This window comes from Danio aesculapii, chromosome 6 (genome assembly GCF_903798145.1).
Source record: "Danio aesculapii chromosome 6, fDanAes4.1, whole genome shotgun sequence".
In the NCBI taxonomy this organism is placed as follows: Eukaryota; Metazoa; Chordata; class Actinopteri; order Cypriniformes; family Danionidae; genus Danio; species Danio aesculapii.
This window is the reverse complement of record NC_079440.1, coordinates 10,228,444-10,252,522: the sequence shown is the minus strand read 5'-3', so window position 1 is coordinate 10,252,522 and position 24,079 is coordinate 10,228,444. Positions and strand designations below refer to the sequence as shown.

The window sequence follows — 24,079 nt, the reverse complement described above, 5'->3', positions numbered from 1 at the left end:
GAAGCCAATGTAGAGAAGCCAGTATAGGTGTAATGTGGTCCCGTTTGCGTGTCCCCGTCAGCAAACGTGCAGCAGCATTTTGCACCCTCTGCAGACGAGTAATGGAGGTATGGCTAATACCCACATAGAGGGCATTACAATAATCTAGTCGAGTCGAGATAAAAAAATATGTATTACCCTTTCAAAGTCGTTAAAGGACAAAAAAGACTTTAATTTGGATAATTGCCTCAACTGGAAAAAGCTAGCTTTAATTACCGAATTAATCGATTTTATCTCTATTGTAATCTCGGTAGTTTAGTGCATATATAGAGTCTAAAATCAAGGTAAATAAAGTATTATTTTTGATAACATCATTGGTTGGGTTTAAGGATACGTTTAGGTCAGATGTTCTTCAAGTGATCTGTACAACAAGCCCTGCTTTTATCAGATGTGTATCTGAACTTCAAATCAAAACGTAACAGTTTTTATGCTAAAAAATGTCGACAGCACCCTCTAATGGATTTGTCATCTGAAATGAGCTACAAAACATCTCATGAATCGACTTTTATTTACGTTGTTATGTAACATAGAGGCTGAAAAAAATTAGAAAAATAAACTTGTAGCAGATGCATGCTTTAAAATCGACATTGTATCGACATGTAAAAAAGTAATCTCTAAAATGAAGTGTCTTTCCTCCTAATTTTGTACATACACTGTGTAAAAATGCAGGGTTCCACACAATTCCTTTACATTGTCCCAACACTAATCGATTAAGTTAATTTAATTGTTTTACAAATTTAAGTGGATTAAACAAAAAACAATTAAGTTGTCGCAAAAACCCTCAAGAATTGTTGAATCAGCTCATTATAAATAAGTAGTTTGAGGAGCGAAAAACTTTACAAACCGTGATAAAACCATTCATACACTGTAAAAAAGAATGCTGGGTTCCACACAATCAAGGTGTGTAAGGAGAAATAAAGTTAAAGCATGCGTTTTTACATATTTAAGTGGATTGAACATGAAACAATTAGGTTCTCCCCCTCAAAAAAACTCAAGAATTTTGTTGCTTGAGCTCATTTTAAATTAGTAATTTGAACAAACAGCAAATGTAACTTTTTTTTATGTAAAGCTGTTTGTTTAACCATTTCATGCGATCTTCAAAGCAGTACAAATCTAGATACAGAAATGTTGCAGTGCTCCAGGAGTGAATAATTCAGCTGCAAAACATCTTACACAATTTTGAGAATGCCGAAAGGTTAAAGTCTGAAATGAAATTTCCTGCTGTGCATAATGTACTTTCACTTCTTTGGTAATTTCAGCTTCTGCTGCAAAAACAAGTAACGACTCGTTTCTGAAAGGATACATCAGAAGAATCAGAACAGCTAGAGTGTTTTTGTGCGAGTTTAAAGCGGTAATAAAAATGCTTATGTCTGTTCTGGTGCACACATGCAGATCATTGGGAAACTCGATTAAATGCAGACCACAATTACAAAGATGCACACAGGAAACGATGAACATGAAAACTGAAAATAAAAGACATCTAATAAAAGCTAACATAAGGCAAACTCTACTCTGCACATTAACGCACTACTTAACATGTTGCAGTTGTTGAATTTAAGCAAAATTTTACCTTTTCTCTGTCAATTTTCAAACCAATGAACTTTTTATGTACTTTTTATTTTATAATTTATTGCATGATTATGGTTCACTAAAGCATTTTTGTTATGAAGTAAAAACCAAAGAAATCCAGTTTCAGAGAGAAATCTAGATGGAGCTGTAAATTTGCTGTTAATGATGATTTTTTTTTTGTGCAAATATTGTTTAAATATTAATTTATAATTATGATGTTTCATTACAATCATCTTTTAGGCCCGTAGCCAAGGGGGCTTCGGGTGGTTCGACCCACCTCTCACTGACAAGGTCCATAATTTGTCCCATAAATTAGCTCTTTTGTCCTATTTTGACTGCTGTGCCATCATAAATATTAAAAATAATCCACCGATAAAGGCTTTAAGACTAAGTGGATTCCTCTGCTGGCTGTCTCTTCGATGTGACTGCAGTTAATCAGTTTTGTCCAAGTCCAAGCTTTGCAAGAAAACACAATCTGACGTAGGTGAAATCAACTTTTGCTACTGTATTTTTTTTAAATAGAGAAAACATTTTACAAGTAACTTTTATTCTAAATCTTGGACCTTTTTCTTGACCAACAAAAAATGACCAATAAAGTATTTACAACTTTATTAGCTGTTATTCACAGTCTATGCAGGTTCTGTTCACTAAAGTAGACATCATTCGCAGGCAGGCACGCGTCCTTAAACAAACAGTGCGTCAGCTCACTTGTGATTTCCCGACCGTGAATACATCATTACATTAAGACAGAAATGACATTTTTTGGTAAATTATACCTTATAAATATAGTATGTGACACTTTTAACACCATTTGGAGGTGTTCACATTGCTGAGCAATAAAACAATGTGAAGACTTGTGTGATCGCCTTTATGCTTTTCCCAAACTAATGCAAACAATTATTTTTCATAAGTCCAATCAATACAATCTGGTGAAAGTTGTTATCTTTCACTACTATATTCTTGAAATTATTCATTATACATTTTTTGTACATTAAAAAAGTGTGGTTATGATGACCAGCTGCCAAGCTAATTTGCTTAAAATGTCACTAAAATTTAGTATTTAAACCTTATAATTAAACCGAAAACGAGGCAAGTAACTGCAAAAAGTTCCAGTTTCTTTTTTAAAAAAGAACCACCTCTTCCACCAGTCTGGCTACAGGCCTGTCTTTAAGAGTCATTTAATTTGAGGATAATAATGTTTCATAAAAATGATGACAGTGTCAATAAAACAAGAAAAAGTCTAGCCGTGTGAGTGTGAATAGTTTGCTTAAGGATGTTGTTTTTCTACACGTACTGTACAAAAGGGCCAATAGTTGAAGTAACACCCATAAATGTACACACACCTTCTGTGTTTATATTAAAAAAAAGTTCTTGGAACCAAGTAAGAAAACAAAGGAATAGGAAGAGGGAACGCCAATCTGGAAATATTATGGAAACAATGGAGAGCAAACACACACACACACACACACACACACACGAAAGTCAGAGGAGTCATGAAACCTTCAGGATAACATTTCACTTCACAAGATGTGTGTGTGTGTGTTTGTAGACTCTGAATGGTGGATTTTGTGTTATATGTGTGGCTCTGGTGATGGTGTGTGTTTTAGTTGTGTGTGCGCATGCAAGCCTTTCATCTGTGAAATTAAAGCCTGTGACGCAGCCTGTTTAAACCCAAACGTGACCTGACGTGTCTGCTCCAAAACAAGGTCATGCAGATGAGTGTGTGATTTGTGTGTGTGTTAAATTATACATAACTATAAGCCATTCAAAACAAGCAAATAACCAAAATAATGTATATTTGTGTGTGGGTGGGTGTGTATTTAATAACTACAACATTTCAAAATAAGTGTATGCATGTGTATTTGTGTGTTATATTAGTATAAACACTTCAAAATAAGTAAACAAAGCAATAATATTAACTGAAATAATATAAATATATATATATATATATATATATATATATATATATATATATATATATATATATATATATATATTGTGTGTGTGAGGGGGCGTGTGTTAAATTACTTTATACTACAGGGCTGTTGAATGCTTGATTCTGATAGGCTGATACATTTATTTTCAGGGAACCGCATGGCTAAATAGAGTAGTCCCAGGCACGTTTTCCAGACAGCAGTGCAGTTGCATATCACTACACTAAATGATTTCACTTATTTCACCGACACAGCAGTCAATAATCAAAACAAAACGCTTTAGATAAGAAATTAGTACCACACACGAGCTGTTTGAGGAAGCAGAAGAAAAACCTGAAAAATGTCTTGAATTACAACATCTGAACGGTGTGTAGAAGTGTTGTGATCGTAGTTAAAATGGAATAATTGACACCCTTCCATAGAATTATTAGAAAATAATACACATCCAAGGTGTAACAGCCACTCCACAATGGCCCGCCATCAATTATTCCTTACACAAACACTTCCAAATAAGTATGTGTGTGTAATGGTTTTGGTGGTTTACATGGACACATTTATATAATGGCCTGGGTATGACCTTGGTATTACAATGTTGAAATTGTTTATGACAACATGCCCTGTGTTCTCATAATTCAAATTGCTTAAAAATGATACTTAACAGGATTCTTTTGTCCAAAATTTGCCACAGGTTTTCCTTGTGATTTGGGTTTAGAGGTAAGGCAATATAACAAGCTGTTTTTACGTTATAAAATACACCTATAGAGAGTTATGAAACACAAAAATAAATGTGTGTTTGTACATACAGCGGGGTCTTTTTTGACCTCTTGGATAAGTTGTGCTGCACTCTTGGAATAATTTTGGTCATAGGGCCACTCCTGGGGATGTTCTCTACTATTCCATGTTTTTGCCATTTGTAGATAATGGCTCCCACTGTGGCTCGCTGAAGTCCCAAAGCTTTAGAAATGGCTTTATAAGCTTTTCCAGAGCCGTAGGTTATTATCTTCAATTATTTGTTTTCATTTGTTTTTTAATTTCTTTGGATCTTGGAATGAGGTCAAGATTTTGAGGATCTTTTGGTCTACTTTGTCAGCCAGGTCCTATTTAAGCAGCTTCTTGATTGCCATTTCAGCTCTCACTGTAGTTGGTGCTATCCTAAAGCTTTAGAAATGAAAATGTAAAGCTGTAGATTATTATCCTAAGTTATTTTTTCTCAATGTTTTTTCAATTTCTTTGGATCTCGGCATGATGTCTAGCCTTTGAGGATCTTTGGGTCTACTTCACTTTGGTAGGCAGGACCTATTTAAGTGATGTCTTGATTGCCATTTGTAGATATCGCTCTCACTGTGGCTCGCTTTAGTCCCAAAGCTTTAGAAATTGCATTATAACATTTCCAGACTGGTAGATCTCTTATTTTCTTTCCCATTTGTTTTTGAACATCTTTGGATTTCTGCATGATTTTGAGGATCTTTTGGTCTACTTCACTTTTTCAGACCGCTTATAATTAAGCAATTTCTTGATTGCCAATTGTAGATATCAGCTCTCACTGTCCCAGAGCTTGAGAAACAGCATTTTTAACCTTTTCCAGACTGGTAGATCTCACTTATTTTGTTTCCCATTTGTTTTTGAACTTCTTTGGATCTCTGCACGATGTCTATCTTTTGAGGATCTTTTGGTCTACTTCACTTTGTCAGGTATGTCCTATTTAAGCGATTTCTTGATTGCTATTTGTAGATATCGGTTCTTACTAGGTTTGGGCCAATAGACGATGCCATCATCCATTGCCGATGGCCGATAGACACCACGATGCTGAGCTGGCATCGCGATCCTCTGCCCAGCCCCCATCGCAAATCTGCTCGCAAAAAATACACACGTAGGCCCCATTTACACTAATAGGTCTTAGCCTTTAAATGGCATTTTAGAACGAAAACGATCCACAACCACTCTGGCGTTTTACCTAGTGTTTCTGAACAGCCCTCCGTCCACACTACTGCTGAAAACGCACATCACATGACCACAGACACACACACACACACTGTCATGCGCTCGAGACAGCAGGTACAGGCAGTGAGCGGGTCAGTACACTGCTTCAATCTTTTGCTTTCACGCTTGTACTTAGTAATTTTAGCGAAAACCTCAGATGCTAATTTGTTATGAAGTAATTAATTATTCATAAATAATTAATTCACCGCCGCCTATGACGATGATGCCATCGTCTATCGCGATGTTTCATATTAGACATCGTACGATGCCAAATTGGTTGACATTGTCCAACCGTAGTTCTCACTGTGGTTTGCTGCAGACCCAATGCATTACAGTATAACCTTTTCCAGACTGATAAATCTCAATGATTTCCTTCCTCATTTGTTTTTGAATTTCTTTAGATCTCTACATGATGTCTAGCTTTTGAGGATCTTTTGGTCTACTTCACTTTGTTAGGCAGGTCCTATTCAAGCGATTTCTTAATTGTGAACAGGTGTGGCAGTAATCAGGCCTGGGTGTGGCTAGAGAAATTGATCTTAGGTGTGATAAACCCGAGTTAAGTTATGTTTAAACAAGCACCCCAAACACTTTTAACACAAAACCTTCATTTAAAAACTGCATGACATATTATTTTGAGTAATATTTAAATGTGCTTGTTAATCTGAAAAATTAAAGTGTGATAAACAAAAAAAAACAAACAATTGAATCAGTAAGGGGGCAAACACTTTCACACCTTAAGCTGCTGTAGTCTCAATCTCTCGTCCTCCATCTCTCTTCTGGCTCGCTCTTGTTCCTCCTGTATCCGCCGTTTCTCCTACAAGCAGACAACATCACAGACTTGACATACTATATGCTTAAAAGATCTTTTGGAGAATGCCAACATGCTGTTTCCTATCCTGACACATTCTTTGCTTTAAAGAGGAATCCCGCTAGCTTGATGCTCTTCAGATTTGGCAGGGGATGTCGAATCTACCGACGCTTTCTGCTGAAATCTCACTTTTTCTGTACTTTTACGTCTGCCTTTCTTACACTGACTGATCAACAATAGCACGGCTGTGACGGAGATTGATGACCCTGTGGAATCAATTCGTCAATGCAATTTACTGAATGACAGGACACAACCATTAATAATAATTTCCCATTCAAAGATTATTATTTTGATTATAAAAATCATATATAATGTGTTTGGTTTTATTATTGTTCTTATTATTGTTATTAACAACAACAATACTAATAACCAATAAATTGCTATCATTTAAATCTTTACTACTACTACTAATAATAATAACATCTACACCTATAATAATAATACTAAGATAAATTATATTGAGAGGATTAATGCACATCAATAATTAAATCCATAACAAAAGCATATAATAATATCAATAATTCTAATTCTAATAATAAACAAATATTAAATTATAATAACAATAATAAACAAATAATAATCATAGTAATAATAATAGGATTGTTTTAGTTACACAGCCTTAAAACAGAAACAATACTCTTATTTTGCTTGATATGAAGTATCTCCCAAACACTGCAATGTATTTACATTTCAAATGAAAAAAAAACACTAACATTTTAAAATATAAGTGTTGGTGTTTGCAAAAGAGTCCTGGACTATATTTCTAAACCATAACCATATAACATAATATTTCCATATTAGTGCTTCTTCCATGTTTAAATGTTGATTTTTGGTCATAGTCGTGCACTGGACCTTAGCTGAAATTAACACTCGACTGCGTTCAGAGCACATGAATATTTAGCATGTGTGCGAGCCTCTGAAGAGCCTCCCGGTTGCTGTTGTCTGGTGTAGTTTTACCTGGTTTGGATAAATTCCATCATACTTAATAATTCAGGCCTGTGAACACATCTAACACCAGTGGAGATCCACCGATCCACTAGCCTGAAATTGTATCTGGGCAGTTTTTGCTCAAATGTATGGTTATCAGCTGTTTTTAATTTAATTAAATTTAATTTAGGCTATTTTTGTTCCAGACACTGAATTTGAATAATTTTATAGTACAAAATGTATAAACTGAGGCCATAAATGGAGCACATATGTGCAGACTACCAGCACAAGGCCACACATGAAGGACATGGAAAAACACAAGACATTCTGCATTGGTTTCAATAAATTAAACAAATATTGACCTTCTTTCATTTAGTACTACTGTAATATTTGTAAAGACTTTAAAAAGTGGATAAAATGTTGGTGTATTTTTTTCATTATAGCTTATGTTTAGGCAATTGCTGAAGTTATTTGTTTCAAAATACAGTCGTTGAAGTTTTCAACTATTCAGCTTTGAAAATCTGTATCTAATGCTAGAGTAATCATCTGTACTTGTTGTTCTATACATTCAATATTCTTATGCATTTGTTGATTTTTATCTTTAAAAAAAAATCAGAGCAAATGAGAGTTACAGAGCAAATCATATTCTGGAATAAAACCCAAAATAGTCCACAGAAAAATTTCAATAGATTATCAAATTATATTATATTATATTATATTATATCATATTATATTATATTATAATATATTAGATTAGATTATGTGAAGAGTTCAGATGCAAAAACCTCAAAGTACCGTCTGAAATTTTCTTCTAAAATTAGCATTTTTCTCAACATCCTATGTTTTTCAGCTATTTGAGTTTAAAGGGAATGAAAATAACTTATTCTTTGCTATAAAATTCAAAATAAAACCTACAAATGGGAGCTTTAAAAAAAAAAAGAGCAAATTTTATAAGAGAATTTTAGATGGCATTTAGAGGCTTTTGCATCTGAACTCATCAGTTAGATTATCTCTAATATTTATGGTGGATGCGACAGCTCAAGCGTGATGGAAGTTAGGGCTGTGCGATTATTCGAAATAGAATCGCGATTTGAAATGTTGCAATTATCTAATCGCAAGAGGCTGCAATATAAAATGTATACGTTTAATATAATTTCCCCAAATCAGAGCAAATGCATGACTGCTGTGTGACAGTCTTACTAGCCTTTTGAGTGAGCACATATTTGTTCTGCCCAATCAGAATTGCAAAACTGAACTATGTGGAACGCCCACAATAAAACAAACAAACAGGAAAGTGCAGACAAGTGGGATGATGGCGTCTGCCGCTTCAGAAGCATTAATAGATGAATTCATATCAAAGGAAAACAGCATGTCGGTAATATGGGAATATTTTGGTTTCAAAGTTACAGATACCAAACAAACTGGTCATTTGTAAGAGCTGTCGCAGAATTGTTGCCACAGCAAAAGGAAATACAACAACCAGCACCTAAAAAAGCACCACAGGCACCAGGTGATAACTAATGCTATAACTCACTGCTGTTTGCTCTAGAAAAAAAGTAGTGTTTAATTTCTGAGCATTTAAAAACAAATGTGAATAACCATTGTAGTAATTTAATATCTTTTCAGTTCCTTTTTTTGACTAACACTCACTGCATTTTAGCAGTAAGGAGCTACGATACAGAATATTGAGCTAAAGCTTGACTTCAAAATTAAATCGCACATCAAATCGAAATCGCAATATCTATTGTTCTGGAGGTTATGCAAAAAACAAAAAACAAATAGAAAAACACTAACAAATTGAGATCAGTTTGACAACATATGCGGATAAAACAATGGACATTTTTCGAGAGACGACAAAAATGTACGTTGCTTGTTTGCATATTTTTATCCCTAATAATCTGACGACTTGCACAATTAACGTTAAACAAACAAATATAAAAATAACTAAATATGACACTTAGTTTAATATAATGAGATTTAATTAATTCTATATTTAAAAATGCATTCATTAAATGCTACAGTAGTGAACAAAACAATAATTTTCTTTTGAAAAGCAGACATGCCCTGATGTTACCAGATCTCATCAATTGCAGTTAACTCAAAATAGGAACTAAAAATACCTCTTGGCACCTTTTTTACAGCTTTATGAGTTTGAATCCCCCATTACAAGCGTCTCTTGAAACATTTTCACATGTTCTGCCATGAATATAATTTATAACCTGACTGCCGTTCACATGCACTTCCTCTGTACTGAAAAAAATGCAGCAATTCTTTGGCAAATATAGATGCTGGAGTCATTTACCCTGATCTTCTTGTTTTTGTATTTTGTTTTGTTGTGTTTTCTTAACTTGCAGTGCGTTTGAGCACTCTCAGCCACCCTAATAATGCATATGACATACCAGCACAGCAGATTTGGTTAAAACACTTACATTAAATTAAGTCACTATTCATGGCATTGGTTAAAGTACGTTTTTATTCAGCCTGTCTACTGTTTTTGTTCTGTACATGTATGTTTTAAGGAGCATACTTTCACAAACGCAAAATCAGCTAGTTTTAACTTTATAGTTTAGTAACCGCTTGTTAAGTGACATCACGCGAAGCGGCTTCTGGGTCCAATCGCTCTATCAAACTGGAGACTCAACAGATGGTAATAATAAACGTTTACAAAGGGATGGACTACTTTCAAACATCACCATCGCAATATATATTTATCCAAGCCTAATATCCGATGACCAGAAAGTGATTCATCTTTTTATAAATTGTTAAAATATTGGTGTCTGTGATGGAGCAAGTCCAGAGACTGTTGTGTACATCATGATTTTATGTAAAATGTACTTTTATGTGTGATTAAAAAGTGGTCATAAACGAATATTTTCTCAATTCAAACAAGTAGCAGCTTACAGACAGTGCCACTGGCAGATAATGTAGTATATTTCAAGGAAAAACTCTTAATTTTGACTTATTTCTTCCGACGGTGAAAACAAAAAAATAAGTAAAACTTGCTGTAACATTTTTTTTGATTTTTGGACTGGAAACAAGACAAAACAAATAAGCATTTTTTGATTTGTGATTTATTACATTTCTGTACCAGAATACTGGTAGGCTCTTGTAAAACTGTATTAGTATCGCAAATGTCACTATCAGATTTTTCCAATATCATGCAGCCCTAATGTATAGTCTATTTGTGTAGATCGTGATTACAGTGCAGTGGTTTCCTCTAATTTAAAATCACCGCAGATAATTCAGCATGTGATGAAACAACACAATCTCACGGCAATTCGTAACTTTTTGACTTAGTGGCTAATTCGTATGAATTCGTACGATCTAATTCATACGATTTAGTACGATTTGCTCATCCCCCAATGACGGTTGGGTTTAGGGGTGGGGTTAGGTGCCACGCCTCCTTTTTAAAATCGTACAATTTCGTACGAATGAACTCGTACGAATTAGCCACTAAACTGACAAAACGTAAAATACTTGCGTTTTCTCGTGAGATCAGGCTGGATGAAACCAATAAACACATTATCCATGTACTCATATTTCATTTTCTTCTTATTTCTTGCTTCAAATGTTTAGAAGAAAATAGGAAATCGCTATTAAAATCTTCCAATTTGCTTGAAAAAAACTTTTCAATTGCAATCATAATCAGCCACGAAAAGTCAAGATCGCTGCATCACTAAACACTACTGTACTATTTGTGAGAGAAAAGCTGTACCGCTAACAGTTTGTGTTTATTATCATGCATGTTTCTATTAAAAGTATATTTCATAACAGCTGGCTCTGGAAGTCTAGGCTCCCGCAATAATAACTGTCGTCAAACAGCAGCAGATGCTAATATGACGGATGTTTCTATAGATTCTGTGTGACATTATTTGCGTGGCTTAAGTGCTGCTATCGTTTCAATGGTAAATGAATCGACTGCACGCTGTGAGCAGGTTTGGCTTGTCATGTAGTGATGTGTGAAATGCAAACAGTGTTGCTGTGGGCCGTACCGCTATAGCCTGCAGTCGCTGCTGGTACTTCTCTGCTTCATGCTCCATCCTGGACCTGCAATAGAGGAGACATTGTTGCATTATTTATTCATGCTTCAGGGGATTTTTTTACCTTTATTTTAAAATGTGTTGGTTGAAATGTAAAACTCTGATATACAGAATTGTTGCATGGGTAATTAAATAAAGCTAAATATCACACTTTGTTTATTATAATGGGGTTTAATTAATTTTTATATTTAAAAATGCATTATACACTTTTATATTTATATTATATTTAACTTATTTTGATTAAATAATTCATGCTTCAGGGGATATTTACCTTTATTTTAAAATATGTTTGAAAACTCTAAACTCTTTTGTACAGAATTGTTGCATGGGTAATTAAAATAGCTAAATATTATACTTTTTGTTTTTTATAATGGGAAATAATGCATTTTTTAATAAAAAAATGCATTATTTACATGTATAATATTTAACTTATTTTGATTAATAAAATCCTGCGTAAAGGAATTTTTAACTTAAATTTTAAAATATGTTGTTTTAAATTGAAATCTCTAAACTCTGTTGTACAGAATTGTTGCATGGGTAATTAAAAATAGCTAAATATTACACTGTTTATTATAATGGGATTTAATGATTTTTTACTATTTTCTATTTATTTAAATTTTTTTTTTTTTTTTTTTTTTTTTTTTTTTTAGCATTTTTTATTGTTTTTTAAACATTCAAACACAACGACTTGCAAATTTTGTCCAACAAACATTCACACAACAACTGACATTAAAACATGAAATATACAAACAATAAATACAAAAGTATAGGGATAATAGATTAATACGACAAGAAAAAAAAAATACAAAAAGGAAACGAATAATATTAAAATAAATACAAAAAAAAACTTTCTGATTTAATGTAAATTAGTCTAATCCTCTTCAATTTAACCATTTCTTTATTTTATAATTTATAGTTTATGTTTTTAAAATAATCCATGAAAGGTTGCCAGATTTTATAGAATTTGTCGTCTTTCTTTTTTTGGGAGAATCTGATTTTCTCCTGTTTCTCCAAATCTTTCATAACATCTCATAATAGATGTATGTAGGAGCAGCTTTCTGTTTCCAGTTTAATAATATTAACCCTCATGCTATTAGACAGACAAATGGAACTATATTTTGTTCATTAATATATTTGGATTAATTTATTAAATAATTCATGCTTCGTGGGAGTTTTACCTTTTGTTTAAAAATATGTTGTTTTAAATTGAAAACTCTAAACTCTGTTGTACAGAATTGTTGCATGGGTAAATAAAAATAACTAAATATGACACTTAGTTTAATATAATGGGATTTAATTAATTCTATATTTAAAAATGCATTCATTAAATGCTACAGTAGTGAACAGAACAATAATATTCTTTTGAAAAGCAGACATGCCCTGATGTTACCAGATCTCATCAATTGCTGTTAACTAAAAATAGGAACTAAAAATACCTCTTGGCACCTTTTTTACAGCTTTATAAGTTTGAATCACCCATTACAAGCTTCTCTTGAAACATTTTCACATGTTCTGCCATAAATATAATTTTTAACCTGACAGCCGTTCACATGCACTTCCTCTGCACTGAAAAACATGCAGCAATTCTTTGGCAAATATAGATGCTGGAGTCATTTACCCTGATCTTTACTGCAATATTCTGCTCAAATCAAAGTGTAATAAAGCCAGTCTGTGTTCCTTCACACAGCTGTCTGAGCTGCTTGCTGTGTTAAATCTGCCATCAGACCTCAGTGACGAACATTATTTCATCTAAACATGCATCTCAAAAGTATTGTTTGCCATTGTTGATGGCATAATAAAAATGCTGTTTTTTTTTTAAATAATATAATGAATCAGGAAAATAGAAAAAGTCAAATAAAATAAAAAACGTGTATGACTTGTCATTGTCTTAATTTGTGCTTACATGAAAGTAATTCTGATTTGTTTCAGTAATTGTGATTTTATCATTTTAAACATTATTAAGTATGACGAATATAACACATTTTCATTGACTAAACATATAGACTAAAATTACCTGACATATAGTCAAATCTGACTACACAAAAAAACAGGATAGTCTATATGACAAACACTAAATAGGACATTTTAACACAGGACTAGGACAAAGACCAAATGACAAACACTTATCGGAATGAAAATTGTTGGCCTTCTCATTCATCTCAATGACAGTTAGGGTTGGAGAACAGGCTAACTGAGCCAGAAGATGAACCATGACATATTGAATAAGACAAAAAAGCGGACAAAGCACTATAAAAAACATGTAATTAAAATTATTTAGCTTGTGATTCATAGTTGTTTCCATTCATTTATACAGATTCAAACTCATGATTACATATGAGCAACAGGGCTCAACGTGTCAGAGAAAGCAATTTGGAAAGCAATTTTATAGATGTTCCTAATTTTGTTTTGCAGGTCTCATACATTAAGTTTACATGTATATTTATTCAAGGTCACACACAATGCAGCATCAGAGTCTGAAACTGTCTCTTTAAATCCTGCCTTTGCGAGGCTCTGCTCTGCTCTGCTCTGATTGGTCAGATGGCCCAGTCTGCTGGGATTGATTGACCTCTTACAGTGCATCAAGTGTTGGAAACCAAATGACCATTACCACACAGTATCCAAATTTCAGATTGAAGCTCTGGAGACTTCTTCAGCTCCAAAAACACATGCCTGAACGGTTGACTGAAATCCGAGGCGTGGGAAGTAGAGGATTGGAAATGTGCTTCTGTACAGTATATGACGAAATCAATAGACTACATTTTTAATTAGTTACCCATCAGCTTGGGCTACACGATATTGGAAAAATCTGACATTGCAATATTTTGTTTTGCTGTGATACATAATACAATATGAAAACAATTTCACCAGATGGCTTAAATAGCTCCGATTGTGAAAAATCATTCATTTAAATTTGGTTATCCCTTTATTAATCCGGGGTCGCCACAGCGGAATGAACCGCCAACTTATCCAGCGCATTTTACGCAGCGGATGCCCTTCCAGCCATCTCTGGGAAAAAGTGTATATAACCAATGTTACTTTTAACAGTTTTAACAGTCAGTTTAACTCAAACCCTAGTCCTTACAGTTTGGAAGTGCATGTTAAAGAAATTTGCAAGGTGTAGAAAACAGCATCTTCATCAACAGCACACATCAAATTCTTCCGGTCCCCAACAACTACAATGTTCAAGGGTCAAATCAGATTTTGCTCATGGACAAAAGGACAATTAAAAACCTTTGATTGACCAACATTACTCAAATTAGTTTCAAGGACTTCTAAGGCAAATAACCCAACAACTGGAAACAATAACTCCAATTATCCTGCACTTTAATCTTTGAAACTTTGTAAACCTGTTCACTGGCACAAGGTCACTGACATGAGATCACAGCAACAGCAAACTGCAACAATATAGAGTCCTGTTCTTTTTTTCTGCTTCAAATAAGGCTTTACACAGATATTCATTCCAACAGAGAAGAAAAAACTACCACAAAGTCTGTTTCACCCTGACTTTAATAACATCTATATAATTATGCAAGTTCATGCACTCCTTTTAGCAATCAAAAGCATACAGTTCATATATTATATACCGGCCGAGCAAGTGTGAACACTTTTCATTAAGACATTTCATCATTCTCATGTCTGTCATAAAGACCCGAAGCGCTAACAGAGAGCGGTTCAGTCGGTGAGAACAGAAGCTATGTGTCTCCTTCAGGTCACGTCACAGTCTGCATACATGAACACTTGCAGACTGCAGCGTTTGATCCTTGTTGATGTTCATACCCCGCAGGAGAAGTGGTCTGTTTCTTGAGGAGGGAACAAATATGGGCGTCTATAATAAATATATGGAAGTGCAAAGGCTAAACAGAATAAATCCACCTTCGTTTGAGATTGTGCCAACGAATACACGCCGGACCAGTAAATACAGGCAGATTAAACAAAACGCTTCTCTTTTCTCACTTGTTTTGACACGAGTTACGAAGACCTGCGGGTTTCCGTGGCAGAAAAATCACAGGACTTATAAACTCAAATGAGGCCTTGACTGCGACTGAGAGCCTTCCGGTGTCTCTCATGTGCTTTGCGAGAGGGCAGAGATATGCTTTTTACCAAAGAATGAAAGTGTTTACTCATCTTCTTCCCCAAGGCTAATGGGTAACTTCCAAACGGCCGCGAGGGGAACAGGCTGTCTCATCTGAGTTCTGGAGACAAACTTTGCCGAGAATAGCACCGAGGAATAAACAAAAAAAAAAAAAAACACCACCAGCCTTTGATGATTCACTCTCTTCAGGTCTCAACAGAAAAGTTCGATGCTAATTAAAATGTGGAGCTCTGCGTATCCGTCAGGCACAAATAAAGAGGGAAAGAGAATTAAAAACAAGTAAAAACTGCAACAGACAATGCGAGAAACAATGCGCTCTTCGCACCCTTTATTATCAGGTGTGCCCACCCAAGCTGTTGCTATGGAAACGTGCCACCTTCTGTAAAGGTACGAGATCAACACCCACTTAATTGCTATTGTGATTTGGAAATTCATCTAGAGAGCTGAATTGTATGGCAATTACATGTTATGATAAACATTTATTATCTCACAATGCTGCTGCTCAGATGTGTATTTTTAGAGAAAAATCATCTACGTAAATATCATTAAATGCAAAACATTGAATTTGAAAGAAGACTTCATTTTAAAAATGGTCCTGGATTACCAAGCTGATTTTTAGCAAGTCATTATATTGCAAAATTAGGCGAAATTAAGGATATGTAGATATTTATTAAAAAAAATACAAGAAAAAGCACTAAAACGAATAGTTTTCTATATGAAAGCTAGAACAAAATAGTTGTTTATTTTTTATAATTTTAACAACAGCTACTTCTGGTACATTTGCAGTAATTTTATTGTCTTTTGACTGAAAATTGCAAACAAAAACTTCACTTGGCCTTACATCTCGATTTTTGTATTCCAAGTTGTATTGCCACAAAAATAACAACAGGTAGCGCTAGTTGCTGACGTCATGCACTGCACACCTAAAATACTTTTAAAGGGGTGGTCCAGAATGTAATTTTAAGGCTTGGTTGTGTTTATAAGATGCAAAGTAATGTGTGCTCATGTTTCACAGGAAGGAAATCATGTTATTTTTTCATATATCTCACTTTGATTATATACAGCTACTCAGCTAACATGAAAACGACTGACATATTTCCTAGTTCCTCTGAAAGGCCCGCCCTCAAGTGACTCTGATTGGTCATCTGTCATAATGTGCTGCGATTCGCGGATCGGCTCCACGTCACGCCCCTACAGGCACGCGCTTTTCTGCTGTGTAAACAGTCAGTCAACCTCCTGCCCACTCTCTAAAATAAAATCTGACAACTGTCTGTAACGAGTAATAATGGGGTGCGGCTCCTTTAAGAGACATCGCTATTGCGTGTGTCTATGTGTGTGTGTGAATGTGTGAACTTTCTGTAGACGTGTGTAACATGTTCATCTTTTTCTCTGATGCTCGGATTAAGTTATTTTCTGTAATATATCGTGACACTGCTGACAGAAGAATAAAGCACAAGATGTGGGATGCGACCGGTGTGAGCCTTAATTTATTTTTCTGTTGCTACATGAGTTAGCTCTCCTGTATTTTTTTAACTCAACGTGTTACACAACGTCTTTCACATATATCCGGAATATGCAGTTGTAAGTAATATGAATCATCCACATATCTTTTGCAACTTCATTACTGAGATGTAAAACGCATGGATATGCTGCCTAAAGAGAAATAATGCAAAGTCGCACGCACACACATAGAGAGAGGCTGCACGCGCTGGTGAAGTGTGTGTGTTTACAGCAGTTTGACTGATAAATATGAATTTGTAGCTACATCGTTAGCGGTGGCAAACAGCATTTCCTGTTGGTTACATTGTTGCTACAGCATACCATTAACGCTAGACACTGTTTTTATTTGTTAAAATTGATCATGGCATGCACACTTACAGGTTGTAGTTTACAGCTTCTACTTTGAGGAGATTTTAACCGAATCCAGCACTGAACTGGGAGAAAATCGATTAAGTTAACTCAATGATTTTTACCAAATTAAGTGGATTGAACATAAAACATTTAAGTTGTCCTAAAAAAAACCCTTTAAAAAACCTTCTTGTTTCATCTAGTTTTAAATAAGTAGTTTGAACAAGCAGAAAGTTTTTTTTTTTTTTTTTGAGTGTAGGGTAATTAATGACAGAATTTACATTTTCTTTGAGTGAACTAACCCTTTAAGTCTTTAAATTAAGTCATGCTGAAGAGCGCTTGTAAATACAGCAGAGATGACTCCCTCAAATATGTGTTCTGGGGCGGCTGGATGGACTGAATGTATATTTACCCTGCTGGAGAGCAGGCCTGACTGACATACCGCACAGGAAACCGTGAGAGATGAATGGAGCCTCAGGGGAAGGGGATCATGGGAACTGAGATGAAACGCTCTCTCACCTTCAGATGAACACAAACCGACACCCCCCCCACCCTTAATATTCACCATTATCAACCATTTACACGAGGGAGGGCTGCAAATGTTGCAGAAAATATAATAATGTCTCTTTCATCATAGCTTTACTGTCTTAATCACCACGACCCATCCTCTGATTTATGCACATTCATGAGAAACCACAGTAAACCCTGAGGAAACACAGAGCGAGTCGGCAGCGGCTTTGTGTGTGTTTTCTCTGAAAATTCTCTCGCTCTCAAGCTTGGCTCGATGTCAGCTTCACATTTTGGAAAGAGGAAACTGAGAACTGAAGTAAACTTTTATATACTGCCTCACCACCACAGTCACCCACTTTCTGGATGCTTGCCAGGGCAATGATATGCGGTTGCTAAGGTATCGAGAGTGACTGGAGGCTCATTATTATGCGGTTGCTAGGGTAATTTGCTTGATCGCGAGGCGGTTACTTGCTGATCAAAATAGCCCACCTACAAGTTTCTCTGATATTCTAGCTCAGTCGCTCCTTGAGATTTCTTTCTTGATGTAGTATTCAGGGGTTTGTATAAGTAAAGCCCTATCAACAGTATTTCTGACTAGGGCTGCACAATTATCGTTTCAGCATTGATATCGTCATGTGATCATTCGCAATAGTCACATTGCGAGTACGCAATGTTGAGTCTGGATTATAATTGATCATTTTGATCAAGTGTTTTTTGAAGACTGTGACTGTGTGAGGGTTTTAAAAGCATTCAGGCATAAGGAATTGTACCGTTTGTAACTTATTTGTAACTAACGATTAATTTTATTAAATTGTTTACAAAGCCAAGACTATGCAGTATTATTTTACATTTTGATTATCCAATTACTGTATACGTAAATGCTGTTTGATGACTCGTAAAACACTGTTTATTTTATCTGTAGCTATTTCTTTATTGGTGGTTCTAGCTTAAATACCAGACTGGCGAATTTATTTTTTGCTTGTAGATTGTTTATTATATTTTATGCACTCCCCTACGGACTCATCCCAATCAATCTAAAATGACAAATTCTTTCCAAATGGTTATTCTACTTATTTAGTGAAATTGTATTAATAGCGCAATATATATGGCAGAATAAAAAATATTGCAATGTTAGATTTTTTCAATATCGTGCAGCCCTTCTGACAGTGTCGACTTTGACATAAATGAAGTCTTTGCATAACTCATGTTCGTAACTCTTATGAGCTAACATAACTCATAAGCAAAGACGAAAGCAGCCGATCTGTAAATGTTAAAGGGCACCTATGGTAAAAAATCTACTTTTCAAGCTGTTTGGACAGCCATATGTGCATGTATGGTGTATAGACCGTCATATTGGGGTGATATAAGCACACCCAGTGCTTTTTTTTCAATTTAACAACATAAAAAACGGTGGACCAATTGGAGCTGTTTTCAAATCGACCGCTACTTGACGTAGGAGAGCGGTCCCCCTGCCCACCAATATTGATTGACAGGCGCATCATATCCTCAGTTTGTTGATTCACGTCCGCCATTTTCAACGTGAGTCAAAGCGATATCATTAAAGGAACACCCTAGCTCTATTTTTAGATGCAAGGCTCATTGGGCTCAACACAGGATCAATATTCTCCACATTATCGCTCTAATCGGAATTATTGGTTGTATCTTTAGGTAGGTTTGCAAACATGTGTACTTCTTATTGAGTCTACCTTATACTTCAGCCGTTTGCATTTCTCGCGATCCCAGAAGCTCCCTGTGATCTTAACTAGCATGCGTTGTAGAATTCTAAACATCTGTTTCTATCAGGGTACACTCAAGTCGGCGGCTGGGCGCCGCGGACCGCTGCAGACTTGAAGTGCCGTTGTGTGTACCCTGATAGAAACCTATGTTTAAAATTCAAAAATGCGTGGCGTGACGATTCGGGACACTTCATGTTTCTGCCGCGCCACAGAGAGTGTCTGATGTGCCTTGTCGCGGCTTCGAGCGGCGCATCCGGCGCCTCAGTCAAAGTTAATTCAGTGTGTGTGGTTATTAGTTTCTGTGTACAAGCTCGGCACTTGAAACTAGCACACAGTTGGCTGTAAAACTGTACAAAGACACATATGATTTTGTACTCTCTGCTTGGTCTGTGTCCGAGTCGTATATGTACGACTGATTGCTGAACCTCTCACTCCTGCTCCTTCTCTCAGTCTTCCTGTCAGACTCTGTTGCAAACACAGAGCAGGTGAGTTCATGGCCCCGCCCCCTTGTTACGGTGGCGGGAAGCCGAAACTAATTTACATGTGAAGCAACACACCCATAAATCAGCGAACTGTGGACATGCCCCCAACATGACACATTATAATAAAAAAATCTGAATCGTGTTTTAAACTGAACCTAAACTGGCACACTCAGAAGAACTATAATATTAATATTAAATCATAAAAAAGAGGTAAACTATGTGCCCTTTAAAATATTCACTGCATCAAATACTGTATACAGCGACAGGACAAAATTTGTTTCCATGAACAAAAATGCAAACTTATAACAAAACCAAAACCATAAAATGACGGTAAAAATTTAAATAAACATCTTTACAGTTGAAGTAACATGTTATTGATCAATTATTTTAATAAAAATCTTACAAAGTTACATTTACGAGGGAAAGTTTTAATTTAAAAGTATTTTTTGTCCTATTAAATTGCATTTCGTTTTTTTTAGTCATACTTATCCTAAATTTTGGAATTTTATAAAAGTGATGGCTCATATAAATAATGCCTTATATTTGAAAGACAGTAATTCAATATAAATTTTGATATGAAATTTCTGCATATGATCTAAAAAGAAAAATGCAAACAAATACAGTGGACAAAGGATTTTATATTTAAAAGTCGAAAAACTTTTAAACTTTTTTTGCATGCAACATGTCATGCAAATTGACATGTTGCAATTCTAAACTCCTTTTTTTTCATTGTAAAATCCAATCCCTTAAGGGTGCAGTATGCAAGTTTGACACCTAGTGGTTGAACTAGGTTTTGCATCCCTGGTTCAAAACACACGCAAGCACAGGTTGCCAGATTGACAACACCAACAGAAGTGTGCCTGACTATCAAGTCTAAAGACTGTTCTAAATACAAGCAACGGCACGCAATGGAAGGAATATTTTCCATATTTTACAAAACTTAAAAGGAGTTTTTGGTCCAACCACCACCTGAAATTTGTATTTTAGAAACAGCTTCTATTTCTTGCAGCTGAACAACAGAAAACTGACAATGATCACCTCAGATACACCTGATGTGCTTTATCCAGTGTTAAATGCGAATAATGTGAGTTTGAATGCCATTTTACATTACATTTATTGCCATACCACTGAAAGCAGCAGCAGATGGTTACATCAGATCTTGACAATTAAAATAAACTGTTTAAAACTGAACTTCAGAACTGTGACTCAGTGCAAACCAACACATATCAGTGATTCAGTACTGTAATAATGTTACAGTAATGTACATTTAATCATGTTAAAGTTCATAATTAGATTAGAAACCTTACCATTTCTTTGGAGTGCAGTATGTGCACTATTTTGTGTTTCTGAATGGCTGTGTTTAAATTTCTGTCGTGTTTCGTCTGGTCACCCGGGGTGATGAAATATATTTGGCGAAATTGGTATTGGGCAGGTTAAAAGAACCAAAACAAAGACAAACGTTCCGGCACGTAACTCACATTTTCAAAGCAGAATATCTGACTTTAGCGTTGTTTTTCAGATAAACAAGAATGTTCACTTGGCATGTTTTTTTAAATATCTGCAAACATATCATGGTATTTTTATGTTTTAGAAGAGTCAAACTTACATACAGCACCTTTAAGAAAAAAGGTTGCATAATTTCAAGTATAATGTTGCACTACAAACATGCATAGGAAGTGTATGTTTAATATAGGTTCTGGAGGTTTGTAAAAATACCCTAGTAAAGTATTTAGTATTGCGCAATAGAAGTGATTCCTGCCCATGCATGCAAACAATACATAAAACACAACTGAAACTAGGTACTCAAACTGAAACTAGTTATATTGAAAGTAAGTATATCTGTTCATTAGTCTATTTTCTGCCTGGATAACTTCTTAATTCATAATACATTACTATAAATGTTCAGAAACCATGCTAATAAGGCCATCATAATGACATACAGTAAATGTTATGGTAAGCAGTCACACAGAAGCCATCACTGTCCCTTTAGCATGCAATAAACCACCCTGCATGCTTTCTGCACACATATGCTCCATTTTCATAAAGCGAAATGGGGCGTCCATGTGGTTTACCTCATTTTTGCCACACATGACTAAGCGGATGTTCTCCACAGCTGTGGCACGACCCTGTGTTTGCTTTAGAGAGCTGTCAGTGTGACTGCATTCTCTGTCACATCAGTGGAGATGAACAGCTTCATGAGTGCTTATCGATAATGCTGGCAAGACTTTAGTAGCCTTAGCAACTGATGAGTTAAATTTAATTGCTTACTGTTGAGCTGCAATTCAAGACGCTTCAAGTAGTTGATGCCTTCAACATACACTTTAAAAAATGCTGGGTTACACACAATTCCTTCATGTTGTCCCAACACAAATGGATTAAGTTAACTTGATTGAACATGAAACAATTAAATTGTCCCAAAAAACCCCTAAGAATTGTGTTGTTTCCACTCATTTTAGTCATTTAACTAGTTTGAACAAGCAACAAAAGTACTTTTTGTTTTGAGTGTAGGCTCATTGGGAACACTTGTCTCTACACTCATCGATCACATCATATCTACTAGTGATGCTCTGATCATGATTTTTGCAGTTGATACCGAGTACCGATTCCTTGTCAACAAGGACAACTGAGTACCGATTCTGATGCTTCAAGCTTCATAATACATTAAGCACATTTTCCTTCTAAGTATAAAACTTAAGTGAAGATCTCTCCTTACCTAAGAGAAGGATGCATCTAACCTAACAAATGTAAGGGTTAGAACATCACCGTACCTCTTGCGATCTGTTCTCTTGCTAATTTCCTCTTGTCTCCTTGATTTCCGTTTTTCTTATCTAATTCGCGGGCATCACGGAGCCGCTATGAATATAACTGTAAGGAAAATTGCTCTGCTTGCATCACAGTAGCTCAAAACACTGGATATGCATTAGCTGTAACAAAGAGACCATCAGTCGCACGAGTCACACCAATAAACTGTAAACAGAGGCCGTACCACATCTGTATGTATTTTAGCTGCTGTGTTGGCACCACGGTGATCACTCCAGCCCCCCACACATCCTTTACCTCCTCAAGTGCAGTAGCGCTGCTGATAAGCGCATGTGCGTCTTTCTCTGCTTGTAAACTCATAAACAAACACCTGCGATTGGTTCATGAGATCGGCCAGATTGGCGAGTACCGATCGAATCATAAAAGGTCATTATCGGCCGATACTGATCTCCGGCCAATCGATCGGAGCATCCTAAATATCTACATTTATCTTAAGAGATAGTCCCCCCCCAAAAAATGACAGTACTGTCAACATTTCCTCACCCTTAGTTGTTTTATTTAACACAAAAAAAGAAACTCATAAATGTTTGGAACTACTTGAGAGTGATTAATATTGAGTAATTTTCCATTTTTGGGTGACTAACTATACCTTTATATACACCTTGTTAGTTCAGGGTTGATTAAGAGTTAGAGTTAGTTCTGCTGATTAACCAGCAGAAGCCCTTCCAACTGTAACCCAGTACTGGGAAAGGTTTGACCTTCATTTGCCTTGATTTTTGTTGCATATTTTTTGCAAACGCTGAAAACATTCCTGCCGAGATTTTGCTCCACATTGACATTATAGTATCGAACGGTTGCTGCTGATTTGTCGGCTTCATATCCATGCTGTTAATCCCCCCTTTCAGCACATCCCAAAGGTGCTTTACTGGTCTGAGATCTGGTGACAGTGGAGGCCATTTGAGTACAATGAACTTATTGTCATGTTTGAGATTATTTGAGCTTTGTTACATGGTGCATTATCCTGCTGGAAGTAGCCATGACAAATATGTGTTCGCTGTGTTCATAAAGGGATGAATGTGTGGTCGGCAACAACACTCAGGTAGGCTGTGGTGTTTAAATAATGCTCAAATGCTCTGATGGTTTGGTACAGTTCAAGTACAGTGCACATTTACCTGTTTATCCATTTCCATGGTCAAAGATACTGTACCAAAAACTCAAACCATACCACTTTTTTGCCACCCTTTCCAAAGGGTACCTAGCACAAAAAATTGGTGCTAAAAGGGGGAGCTAGAC

The 24,079-nt window shown here is 35.6% G+C and overlaps 1 protein-coding gene across 1 annotated transcript in view; it reads right to left on the bottom strand.

Annotated features, from left to right (window-relative positions):
* The window catches only part of palm3 (paralemmin 3), a 92,463-nt gene that overhangs the window by 17,901 nt on the left and 50,483 nt on the right, over nt 1-24,079 (bottom strand). Inside the window, exons 2-3 of the mRNA XM_056459471.1 lie at nt 11,310-11,364; nt 6,256-6,336 (exon numbers count right to left, since the gene is read on the bottom strand). Of these exons, the coding sequence (XP_056315446.1) occupies nt 6,256-6,336; nt 11,310-11,357 (129 nt within the window). The 5' untranslated portion in view covers nt 11,358-11,364. The remainder of the gene's footprint in view (nt 1-6,255; nt 6,337-11,309; nt 11,365-24,079) is intronic.